Raw genomic sequence first — 13,392 nt, 5'->3', positions numbered from 1 at the left:
TGTTCTCACTCCTGTTTGGGAAGCAGTGTCTGCCTTTATGAATTGGTAACATACCATATACCATAACACACATTTGATTTAGTGATTTAATGCTTTCCTTATTGCCAACCTTTGTGATTGGGATTTTTACAGTTTAGTATTAAGAGTTGTAGGACTATTTAAAAAGTCAGTTATTCATTTTGCTTTTGCCCACTGCTGTATATTGTTACAGGTTATTTATAAAGCACTGAGCATGTGTGCACTATAAATAATCAGTGTTTGAGCTGTCTCGCACAACCATGACACATGAATATTCTCCTTTCCATTGCTTATAGAAGTGACTACCAGTGCCATAAACACATGGTTTAAATCCTCCAAAATGGTTTTTGGACATTTTATTTGGAGATTGTCTTTTTCATGTGAATGTAACATGAAATATGTGAAAACTAAAACTAGTTTTTTTTTCTGGCTGTGCAGGGTCCATCTCTTAGACCATAACTTTCAAGGCAACTACCACTGAATATATCTTATACTAAGGTAAGCTGTTACAATTGTTGGCTGTTTTAATATTAATCCATAAAACATTTTAAGTTTTTTACGATACATATGCACTGGAGATACTTTGGAAGAAATCAACCTAAAAACTACTTATACATACAGTGGCCTAAATAACTATTTGGACAATAATGTCACATGAGTCTAATTGCATTAGACACCAAAATATCAGATGAAGGGATGTATATATGGGATGGGCTGATTTGCATATATTCATTTGCAAACAACAAAGCGATTTATATGTAGTGAATTGGAACAACACTGTCTTTCTTTGATTTATGTGAATATGAACTAGGTACAAATGCATCAAAAACATGCATTTATTCATAAAGTGAGTGATCAGTCAAATGAATATTTTTCTTGCAATGTGTTTAAACGACATAGGCTGTCAATTTACTACAGTTGCTGCACAGATGATAAAGTGACCCCTTGAACTGTTGCTGAACCAGATATGTATGATTGAACCATGATTTTTAGTAATACCATGTGTGGAACTACATTACCCATAATTCTGGTGAATTCCCAGAAGTGAAAATAAAGTATAGACCAGGGGTGTCCAAACCTGTTCCTGGAGAATTTAGCTCCAACCCTAATTAAACTCACCTGAACCAGCAAATCGAGGTCTGCAGACTCACTAGAAACTGTGCGGGACGCTGGCCCTCCAGGAGCAGGATTGGTAAAAGAGGTCACAAAGGCTGCGTCTGAAATGACATACTCTCTTGAGTAGGTACTTTTTTGATTAAGTAATTACTTAAGTAATAATGTAATTATGACTGCAAAAAGAGTATGTTCTAGAAACCTTTCTATTTTTCAACCTTCTTGTTTTCATATGTTTTTGTGTCTAAGCAACCGATTGAAATTGGTCCACTATTGACCACGGCTGCTGCAACTGTCCGCCACAAAACATGCTGCCAATTTCTTTGGGCATGTAAATGGTTTGGATCAGACATTATGGAAGGGATCCCTGTTTGTTAACGATAAGATACTTTTAAACAAAACGGCCAGTTATCACTCTCCTCAAACCCACCAGACTCCATTGACAAATACAGTGATATGTTGTCGCAAATGTATAGTGTAATATATATTGTCCATATCTCTGGCAGTCGTAGCATCGCAGTGGCACGCACACATAGGCTCTTACTGAACAGCTGACATAACCTACCATAACCCTGTTTGGTAACACTCCACTCTCACTGAAAGATTATCTCACTAAAATATTACCTTCTCTGTTTATCTGTAGGCATTTTGCTTTTACTACTTTCTGCTTGCTTTCAAATCTGTTACACCTAAAAGATAAATCACATACCATGTGTTCAACAAAACGTACAAGACTAGACCACACAATGAACATATGACAAGAGCACACAGCCACTGAAACGAGGTCAAAGGCCTTGTGCTCAAACAAAAACAGAACACAAGTGCACGTGAAACTGGCAAAGAACCCCCACCATACGCTCACAACGAAAGCAAAACATGGGGCATATATATATATATATATATATATATTATACACACACACACACAAAATTTTAATTCTACTTTTTTGCAAGTGCTATTGTTTAAAAAAATGGTTGCCGCTTTCTCAATGTTCAACTTTCAAATTTTATGCCATTTTAATGTATCTTCCTAAAAATGTTCCCTTGTTCCTGGTTTCCGGTACTTTTGTGATTATATTTAATAAAGTTTTAAAAAAAAGAGTCCAAGAAGACCTGACCTAAATTCAACAGTTATGGACTTGCTAGAGATGGGAGAATTTTCATGAAAGTAAGTATGTTAGTTAACATGGTTGTTCCGGACGTCCCAAGTTTTGTGGTCCTGGAGGTCCCAAGTCCGGTGGTCCCAAAGGTTCTTCCCTTTCATCCGATTGATGTATCCACCTTTGTGTCCTGCTCTGCCGGCTCCCCTGTGGTGGTCTTTGGCTCGGCTCGTCTCGACTGTGTTCAAGACCGTTTTCAAAAGTCAAGTTGCATTAGCGATATTATTGCATTTGTGTGCTCAATGGACATGAATAGGATCGACTACAATGCTCAGCGTTGGCAAATATCAGGTCTGTTTGATTAGGGGCGGAGCTAGACCCAGAATTTCCCATACCTGTTACAAACAACAAATGTTAATCATTCACATTTTTCGGGTTGTTTTTATGCAAAATAAATGTTTTTGCAAGATTCCATACATGAAAATCTGAGAAATTAAAAGAATATAATAATAAACAAAAATGACAGAAGGCTTCTGTAGTATTTTTCCATGTTGTAATAAGAAATGCTTATCTTCAAAGTAGGAGCTTCCCAGGCGCACTTGAAGGCAATTTAAGAAACCTGTGTGGACTAAGACCTGACTGACTTCATACATGCCGTGTGTAAAATAGCTGTTCGTGAATATAAAAGGTCTGCAGAGTTTTAAAGATCGAAGTGCACAATAAATAGTCATTTGTCGTCCCGTCCTCAAACACTTTAGTTTGTGGTTTGTGTTGTGATGCTGTTTTCTGCAGTGCAAAAGCAGATTTGCATGGTTTACAATTCCAAAGGATGAGTATGTGAAGAGTCAGTGGTTAAAATTAATTTTTACAATGAAACGCTAACCTTCCCGTCATTTTACTGACGACTGCTTCACATGGCTAACTCACATTACTGTCTTGAAATAGATCAGATAATCAGCGTGGGCCCACTCTTACCTAATATTGTGTCAGTTAATGCAGATTGTCTGTCATTCTTACTACTTTGAATAATGATAAAAGATTTTTTTGGTTTACAAACTAATGTTACATCAGTGCTTGGTTAACATATGTACCCTTATTGTTTGGGTAAGGGTTTATTATTTAGCTGTGGCATTCTGATGTAGTTCCCACACATGCACGTCAGTAAATTATAGATATACACATTGGTTTGTTGATGGACATACACTTGTTAATGCTGATGTATAGGAATCACAGTTACAACGTCTCAAAATGTACCACAATCCAAGACAAAACTTACCGCTGAGAAACGTCCTGCTCAAGCTGTCCTTGCAAAGGAGGTTTGGATTGATCAACTAGTCCTTCCAATGTTTCATCATCCGACACGGGCTGGAATTGATATGGTAAACAACGCCATTGTTGCTGTGCTTTACAGTGTTTACAATCGCTGAGGATTAAGGAAGCCTTCGGAGATGAAAGTCAGATATATAGTAATGGCCACTTTGTTTCCGATACACGCTGCATGCAGTAGACCAATCACAACAGACTGAGCCATCTGACCAATCAGAGTAGAGCAGATTTGTGGAAGGAGGTCTTTGGAGAGACTGAATCTTTTCAGATTATTTGAGAAACAAGGTGATGTGAAATGAGTATTATTTATTGTTTGGGTAAGGGTTTATTATTTAGCTGTGGCATTCTGATGTAGTTCCCACACATGCACGTCAGTAAATTATAGATATACACATTGGTTTGTTGATGGACACACTTGTTAATGCTGATGTATAGGAATCACAGTTACAACGTCTCAAAATGTACCACAATCCAAGACAAAACTTACCGCTGAGAAACGTCCTGCTCAAGCTGTCCTTGCAAAGGAGGTTTGGATTGATCAACTAGTCCTTCCAATGTTTCATCATCCGACACGGGCTGGAATTGATATGGTAAACAACGCCATTGTTGCTGTGCTTTACAGTGTTTACAATCGCTGAGGATTAAGGAAGCCTTCGGAGATGAAAGTCAGATATATAGTAATGGCCACTTTGTTTCCGATACACGCTGCATGCAGTAGACCAATCACAACAGACTGAGCCATCTGACCATCAGAGTAGAGCAGATTTGTGGAAGGAGGTCTTTGGAGAGACTGAATCTTTTCAGATTATTTGAGAAACAAGGTGATGTGAAATGAGTATTACGAGAAAATTAAAGTGTTTTTTTACCTTGGATGCACGTAAACCTATTGTAGGAGACCTCCAAAACAAAATTAGGAACCTTTAAAAAAAAAGCATAATAGGGGTGCTTTAAGTCAAAAATAGTATAAAAAATGGAAGAAGAAATCATTAATTTACAAATAATATTTGATATTATGCATTGACATCCACACTTAAAATGGGACTTAGGTGACCAAACACATTTTTGGGCCACTGTATGTGTCAGACCAAATTTTAAAAGCAAATTGTACAAAGACTAAGATTCACTCATTTCCGTTTTCTCTCTTTCTCAGATGTCATTATTTCATGCCGTGTTCCTGCTGCTCACTGGCCTGGGTGCGAGTTTGTCTCAAGATGAGAAGCCGACGGTCCCATTTGGCTGCAGATTTGGACCTCAACGACCATACACTCTCTTATGTGACCTGGATGCTATATGGGGCGTGGTGGTGGAGGTCGTAGCAGCGGCTGGTGTGTTAGCTGCCATTTTACTTTTGATAGTGTTACTGTGTCGCCTGCACTCAGTGACTGAGGCACCAAAGCGAAGTGGCATCGGTCCGATTCTCTTACTGTTAATGGGCATTATTGGGCTCTTTGGGCTTAGCTTTGCATACCTTATTGAGCATAATGAAAGCATTTGTGTGGTGCGACGTGCCCTCTGGGGTTTGTTTTTCTCACTCTGCTTTGCCTGCATGTTAACACAGGGCTTGAGGCTGCGCAGGCTTGCATGTGAGTCTCGTAGCCCAGGCGGGTGTGCCCTTGTTGGACTAGTGCTAGGGTTAACAGCAGTACAAGGTATTATTGCTGCAGAGTGGCTTCTTCTAACAGTACTGCGGGAGGGTAACCCGGCTTGCGAGTATCAGGCACTGGACTTTGCACTCGCTTGTGCCTATGTGGCAGCACTTCTGCTGGCTGCGCTAGTAACTGCAACATTAGCACTGTGTGGGAAGGCACGACAATGGCACTGTAATGTTGTGTGGCTTCTAGTCTCCTGCTTGCTGTCCATTCTCCTGTGGGTGGCTTGGGTTGGTTTCTACATCTATGGAAACAAAGTACTTGAGAAGTCTCCGGACTGGGATGATCCAGCATTGGCTGTGGCCCTGGTAGCACAGGGTTGGTTGTTATTGCTGTGCCATGCTGCTCCTGAAGCCCATGCCTGTCTTCGATCACCACATCAGCCTTCGGCTCCAGACTATTTTGACACATCTCAGAATTCATCACGCATGAGAGAGGCCAGCCTGGATGAGGACATCCCAATTTCACACAGGCAGTTTGTGGAGAACCAGGGATACGCGTTTGATGAAAATGCTGCAGGTACAATTAGGCACAAAGATCAATATATAATTTGACATATATTAAACAGATCCTAACATCCATCTTCTATGTTGTAGGGTTGAGAAGTGGTAACCATCATAATGGCAACACAGGGGCCAGACCCAGTGCACCCTTCAGAAGTAACGTCTACCAACCGACTGAGATGACCATGATACTAAATGGAGGAGCAGTGAGTACATAACTTCATATTTTTATAAATAGACCAAATAAATAAACCTTTAAAAACCTTATTGTGTCCTCAACACAGAAAAACAAAGTGCAGCTTCTCTTAGTAGGACAGTTTTGGCTGTCCCACATTTGGTTTTCGAACCTGCTGTTACTCCTGGATGAGCCACCTTGGGAAAAATTTGTTTTCCAAGGCTCAGGAATCATGTGGCATGCAATGATGACACTTTGAGTTTGGAAAACGAAGTCTCTAATATGAGTCTTTCGGCTGAGGTTGTGGATACCATTTTAAATGCAAGAGCAGCTTCTGCTAGGAATCTCATCTTAGGATCTCATCTTTTTGCATCTTGGTGCTGAAAGCACAATTTGGATCCAGTCCATTACCTTGTTGGTTCTTGGTTCTCGGTGCGTAAATTCACAGCCTGATGAACCTATAAAAGGAAACATTTCTAACCCTGGATGCCAAGAGTCTGAATAGCTCTGCCATACTGCATTGATTCCTTTGTGGAAAAATCTGAATGGCACGATGCATCCTTTTGAGGTATCGGAGACGCCATCTATACAGCCTTCAGACAACCGTCACACCTGGAGGATGTTCCCATAGCATCAGCAACTGACACAAAGTATCATTCCCTACTCATGAAACATCTCTGTTATGTTATGTACCCCTCGTTCCTTGAAGGAGGGAACGGAGACGTTACGTCGACACTGACGTTAGGGGTCTCACTTAGGAGCCCCTATCACCTCTGAGCACTACAAAAAATGGCCAATGACTATTGGCGAGTGGAATTTGCATGGCAAGCCACTATACGGGTATATATGATGGCGGTGTGCATCCACTCAATAAGGTTTGTGCTGAGGAGCGGAGAAAGCATCCCGGCATTCAGCGAAGTTCAGGGTTGTGACATGAGGGGTGTAACATCTCCGTTCACTCCTTCAGGGAATGAGGGTTACTTAACATAACTGTGACATTCTCTTTCAGTCAGTCATGTTCAACATTACGTCGACACTGATGTTAGGGGTCCCTATTGAAAGCGTGCCAGGACAGATGCACCTCAATCCGTAACCTGCCCAATGCCCTCTAAGCTAGGTAGTCAACCAACTGTAAAGAGCTTATTAAGGAAGACAAAAAAAGGGTGTTCCGACATTCTCACAATATTTGTTCCCGAAAGGGAGTAGTAGGATGTTTTGGGCAGGTTAATTGCTGCAAATTAATCCTGGTGCTGAACGCACAAATAATGCACTTCTGCGTCAACATCTTGAATGGAAGCCTGTGAAGGGACCGATTCAAGACTCGCAGATCTAGGATTGGTCGTAACCCACCTCTCTTCTTGAGGGACAGGCTCTATTGCATCCTTCGCCAAGAGGACTGCGATCTCTGCACATAGTGATAGACATCTTATTCTCCTCAGAAGCCCCAAATAAGACACTGGGTCTGTCACAAGACGGACTGGCACCTTTGTCCAGGAGCTCAGTGGCTCTAAGCAGGACTTCTGTGTTGGCTGAACATTCCTGAGAGTGATCCTCAGGTCACCCTTGTCTCTAACCAATGCAGCCCCGAGGTCTTTACAACCAGAGGAACCAGACTGGGTAGAATTCAAGGGGAGCCTCATAATAAATTCAGCATAACCATGGACATGCGCTCGCGATGCAAGCATGGCCCATTCACTAAAGCCGTCTTCAGTGTGCTTATGGCCCAGACACGCGAGACAGCGATCGTGCCCGTCATCAGAGGTAAGGAAACTACTGCACCCAGAAGCATACGGTTGGAAAGACATCTCGAAAGACACTCATGACCATGCAAGCTGTACAGAAAACTGCTCTTTAGGCTCGAGCACCCAGGGATAGAACACAGCACTTATCTGTGCCATCACAGGGGCAAACACACCGCTGAATGCTCCGTCTGGAGACACAGTCGAGAAGTTCCTGCAGACAAGTGTTCTTGAAGTTTTTTTTCTTGTAGTTCTTTTCTGGAAGAAAAAGCACCCACGAAGTGATCGGCTCTGAAGCAAAAATCTGAATAAGTGGATGTACGTTGCCATCTCATATACCCATATGTACAGGGAGTGGCTTGGCATGCAAATTCCACTCGCCCGTAGTCATTGGCTGTTTCTTGCAGTCCTCAGAGGTAATTGGAGCTCCCAAGTGAGCGCCTTAACATCAGTGTCGACATAATGTCGGACGTGAGTGAAAGGGAACCATGGTTCAATATGTAACCAAGAAGTTTTAATGTGCAAATGTAACATGTAACAAAATATTATTCAGAAAATATATTATTATTCAGAAATATTATATTTTATACCTTATGGGAAATCTATACCAGAAGAAAAAGCACCCACGAAGTGATCGGCTCTGAAGCAAAAATCTGAATAAGTGGATGTACGTTGCCATCTCATATACCCATATGTACAGGGAGTGGCTTGGCATGCAAATTCCACTCGCCCGTAGTCATTGGCTGTTTCTTGCAGTCCTCAGAGGTAATTGGAGCTCCCAAGTGAGCGCCTTAACATCAGTGTCGACATAATGTCGGACGTGAGTGAAAGGGAACCATGGTTCAATATGTAACCAAGAAGTTTTAATGTGCAAATGTAACATGTAACAAAATATTATTCAGAAAATATATTATTATTCAGAAATATTATATTTTATACCTTATGGGAAAGCACATTATAATCTGATGCAAATATTTTGTGCAATGTAGTTTTCAGTTTGCTTGAAATTGCTTAAGTCCCTTAAATTAGAGATTTTGCAGTGTCCATTCTAAAATGCTGGGTACATTTTTATGGTCTGAATTATTTTTATGATTTCAATTCAGATATATACATTTTAGGTTAACCTGCACCTGAAAACATCATCCTAATATATGTGGTTGGCCAGACAAGGCTGCCACTGAAACTATGAATCAAAGGGGTGAAATTGTCAATTATATATTATATTACCTGTCAAATTAAACTATAAAAGCAATTCTTATATAACATAGTTGCTATGACCCTACTATGTGACTGTCCACTAATAATGAATTGTTTGACACAAAAGGTTAAATTATGAAATTATGAATCCTTTTAAGGTATATATTTTTTATCTGCACAGGTTGGAGCTTTGCATAATCTTCAAGTCAGATTTATGATAAAGAAGCTCCTTTACTTGGTGACTATCCTGAGAATATCGCATCAATATCACAAAAAAAGAAAGAAATTTTGGTCATACCATTGATTTTACAAACTTTTTTTTTTCCAATGCACGAATGGTGTTTCCCTTAAACATTTGGTTCTTGAGTGATGTAATATGGAGGAGAGTAAATGTCTCTTTGGTGGGGGGAGGAAATTGTTTTCTCTGCCTTGACCCAACTATAAATAGAACAAAACCTGCCAACAATGCAACACTGCAGCCAAAGCCTTGTCAAAAGCTGAGTTAACATTTATCCAAACAAGAGCAATATTTCTGCTCCAAGAGAACGAGGCAATGTGCAAATGTGAATGTAGAACCAGTTCAAAAGCCAAACCAGACATCACCAATTACCACAGTGGTATTTCAGCCGCGCACTCCACTTCACTTCAGTGCGAAATAAACTACGTGCATGCAATGTCGTGGTCAGTTAAGTCATGAAGTTACCAAAAAGGCGATTAAAGCTGCCTTAAAACATGCATGCATGTAATACATTTTATGAGTCACATTTAAGAACATGTCTCTGAAATGGTTTTCAAAACTGTCCTGGAGCCCAGCACTGTCTCACTCATCTACACACCCGATTCAACTTGCCAGCTCATTAATAGAGACTTTAAGACCTGAAGTGGGTCAGAAAAGGTAAAAAGATTTGAGAGAAAAATAATGCGTGTCAGATCCACGTCACGTTGAGCAGCGGCAGCTCTTAAAGAAATAACACATCACAGCAGCTGGTTGTTTTGGCTATTAATCAAAGGACAAAGAAAAAAAAAGAGCTTTAAGGATTCATCTATATTTAATTCAGAATTTACGGTTTGATAATTTCAATTTCTGTCTTTCTGCTGAAGGGCACAGGTAAATACAGTATGACATTTATTATAATGGGTTTATGTGAAGATTTTTTAAAGTTTGCTTAAATTAGAAGTTATTTTTTCAAGTCTAATGTTAGAATTGATAGCTCTCAATTATACTGTAATGTTGAATGGCTAGTCAATGGTTAAATATGGGGAGGGGGGGCAATTTTATAGAGAAATCAGTATAGGTATCATTGATACTGGCCTTCAGTCATTATAAAAAAGATGCCATTTAAACAAATATTTGAATTGTATCATAAATCACACCATATTCATTCATTGAGGCCAGAAGAGAGCTGGTCCCGTTACTAAACCTGGTTTCTCCCAAGGTTTTTTTCTGTCACTTGATGGAGTTTGGGTTCCCTGCCACCGTCACATTTGGCTTGCTTGGTTGGGGTATATAAGACACTTAATATTCAGTAATCTTTTCAGTTTGACTGCTCTTGACACGATCAGATGAGAACAAAATGTGAACTGAATTGAGCTACTGTCACCATTGCCTTCTGGGCAGTGTGTTTGTGTACAGCGATAACAGGGATAGTCCTCTATGGAGAGGTGGAAGTATTTGATGTCTTTAACCAGGTCTTTATTTGGGAAGGTGTCCATTACTTTGTCCCTGTTTGCAGTAGTTTTATGAAGCCTGAGCTTTGAGACGGCTAGCATCTGTTGTGCCATTTTAAGTACATTGATCAACTCTTCCTCTGTAGATAATCCCTTAAAGTCATTTCCTACAGAGGAAGAGCTGATCAATGAGTTTCCACACCCTCTTTAGTCGAATCATTGTCACCATGCCACAGAAAGTGTTAAACAGTCTTCACAGACCAAGAAGCAGTGAAACGTCTGCTGTATGTCAGCTGTAACAGCGACAGTATCCTTTTGAAATCTTCATGAGGACACCTAACAGGATATTGTTAAGGTCAGGGCCAGGCAGCAGTCCATTATTAGCCGTTTTCCACTATCGGGCCGAACGGTTCTCTTTGCAGCACGGATACGGTTTCATCTTCCACTGTGGTGCCGATAACGGAGCTCTTTGGAATGTAATACAAATGCGTCAGTCGTTGCCTTAGTAACGCAAGTATAATGTAAACAGCAATATGGACGATGATCAGATATTTTAGATATATGGGACTCCTTTTCTTAATCTGATATTCACTTCGTTAAATAAAGGACACAACTCTTGACGTGAAAAATAAAATAAATGGAAGGCTACGACGGGAATACCAACAAATGCTGACGGGACTTTCCTGATCAAAAGTGTAAGTGAATGTAAACGCTAGCAACTCGTAAACATCGGTTTGAAACCGGTAAATAGTTGTTTACATAAATGCGTAAGCATGAATAGCTACTTGTTACTTACCCTCCACGATCAAGCACACCGTCATTTCGCATGGTTGGGCTGCATTCTAAAACTGTCCAAAGCATCGTAGTATCTGTCAGTTTTATTTGGCAGCCCCGCGCTTCTGCTACTATTGTCCTTTTGGACGTGATATGTATACTTTTTTAAAATGCCCTTCTCTGCTAGAAGACTGCACTATGATTTTAAAAACTTAAAAATTTCTCTTTGTACCCTCCAGCTGCCACTGTAGACCAGTATAGATTTGGTGTTGGGGTTGTTTGCTTACAGTGTTGGTTTCATTGCAGAGCGTAGTTCATCTTAACATGGTATCAAGCCTGAACCCTCAGTAACCAACCACTAGGGCTGGGTGATATAGCTAATATTTATATAAAAAAATTTCTGCATTTGGACAATATACTAAAATCTATCTATTTCTTTTTCTTTAAGCAGAAGTCTGTGTATTTAACCCAAAGAACAAAGGCCTAAAATATAAAAAATGCTTGAAGTCCAATACAGTAAAACAGACAGTTCTTGCACTTTAATAGGTGAGTTTCAAAGCAATAAGAGGTTAGGAGAACTGTGGATATTAATTGTTAAAGGGGTCATGACATACGTCAGCATATCTGTCTCTGTCCATTTGAATGGATTGCTCATTTTGATGCTGCTTCTCCTTATAGACTTGGTTAACATCTTTGCATGCACCTCAACATGATGCATATAGAATTGCATTTGCAGAATTTAATAATGGCAACCATTCGAATATAGCCATATTTCAGCAGTGTCCAATCCTGCTCCTGGAGAGTCGCTGTTATTTTATTGGCAAAACATCTCAACACTTACTGGCGTGTCCAGTTCACACTCAAAATTGCCATTGGGTGGTCCATGACGGTGAGGTGATCCTGTGCCAACACAATGAAAACAAGTCATTTCTGCAACTTTGTTTCATTAATACTCGTGTTTTGAAACTTAAAGTTTGTATGTTTTATAGTAGTGGACTACTATAGTAGTACAATGATCAAAAATCTAAATTCAGTGCATTGTCATGACCCCTTTAATGGGATCTACTAGTCGCTTATCAACATTTTAAAGTGGTTTGAACCTAAATTGCAGTTTAGGTCGGAATGATTGTCAAACCTCTTGATGGCAAATGCTACAAATAGTCAAACTGGGATAGTTTGACTGTTTTCATAAACAGCCGGATCCAATTGCTGCAGCTGTCATGTTATCTCATCCTCGATATCTAACATCCATTTGCAGAGGTTCTGAAGGGCATAGCATTAAGCCTCGTACACACCGATTATCGCGCATGCTTATCGCCGACGTTTTTCGATGCGTCTTTTGTGTTGATACCCAAGCGATTTTCACTGGCGATGAGCCGTGAACGTGCAAATTCACTCCCTGATATTAGATGGCGCTTAATGAAAGACAGAAATACCCCGGTACACATCGAATCCTATTTGATCTGCAATTCCTCTCCATAACAACTCCCTCTTATCGAGATTTCTGTAGTCGCTGTTGCGTTTGTCGTAAAGCCCTCTGTGTTCAGACACCAATGAGACCAGCAGCTCGACATTCATCTTGCCTCGATGCATCTTCTTGGTCTGCTTACTTACGCTTCGTCGTTAGGTATCAATGTGTGCTCAGCAAGACCATTTTGTGCTTGAGCGCCACCAAGACGTGTTTTACTGTAACTTCAGCAGCTCCGGGCACGTGAACAAAAGCGGCAATCTCATTGGTCGACCAGTTTTTAACGTGGCGCGTCAAACCAAAAAAACGAGCCCGAGGCGTTTTTAAAAAAATGACGCTTTTACGCCTCGCGTTTTGCGCGTCGGTGTGCACACTCACATTGGCGCCCTTTGTTTAGTCACGAGGCGTTAAAATGTCGGCGATAATCGCGCGCGATATTCGTCCCGGTGTGAACAAGCCTTAAGATTTCTAACTTGCACAAAGATACTCTATGCAACTATGTGAGCGCACGCGCTCTGCGTTGTTGCATTTGATGTGTCAATGTGCAGTTTGTAACACAGTGCAAGTACTTTACATGTTGCATTCTCAGAACTGCCACAAGGGGTGCTATAGCACGCATTAGCATGAACTTCCGTTTTCTATGGTCACTTTTTTCTTTTAGGT

General features: G+C 40.5%; 1 protein-coding gene across 1 annotated transcript; it reads left to right on the top strand.

Moving 5' to 3' along the window:
* The first annotated feature begins 304 nt into the window (after nucleotides 1-304).
* On the top strand, nucleotides 305-6,976 carry gprc5ba (G protein-coupled receptor, class C, group 5, member Ba). Its single transcript, XM_016260510.1, has 5 exons — nucleotides 305-361; nucleotides 457-516; nucleotides 4,707-5,724; nucleotides 5,802-5,914; nucleotides 6,893-6,976. Exons 3-5 carry the CDS (start codon nucleotides 4,707-4,709, stop codon nucleotides 6,974-6,976), a joined length of 1,215 nt encoding a protein of 404 aa, XP_016115996.1. The 5' UTR covers nucleotides 305-361; nucleotides 457-516.
* Nucleotides 6,977-13,392: the final 6,416 nt, after the last annotated feature.

This window comes from Sinocyclocheilus grahami, unplaced genomic scaffold (genome assembly GCF_001515645.1).
Source record: "Sinocyclocheilus grahami isolate Dianchi unplaced genomic scaffold, SAMN03320097.WGS_v1.1 scaffold2098.1, whole genome shotgun sequence".
NCBI lineage: Eukaryota > Metazoa > Chordata > Actinopteri > Cypriniformes > Cyprinidae > Sinocyclocheilus > Sinocyclocheilus grahami.
The sequence above is the reverse complement of the archived record's forward strand: the minus strand, read 5'-3'. Positions and strand labels throughout refer to the sequence as shown.

What these genes read in the sequence shown, in the direction of transcription:
- gprc5ba (XM_016260510.1), top strand. Translation starts at nt 4,707, where the DNA reads ATGTCATTATTTCATGCCGTGTTCCTGCTGCTCACTGGCCTGGGTGCG. An exon ending in GTTTGATGAAAATGCTGCAG is followed by an intron (nt 5,725 to 5,801) that starts GTACAATTAGGC and finishes TCTATGTTGTAG; the next exon opens with GGTTGAGAAGTGGTAACCAT. An exon ending in TGATACTAAATGGAGGAGCA is followed by an intron (nt 5,915 to 6,892) that starts GTGAGTACATAA and finishes ATTCTCTTTCAG; the next exon opens with TCAGTCATGTTCAACATTAC.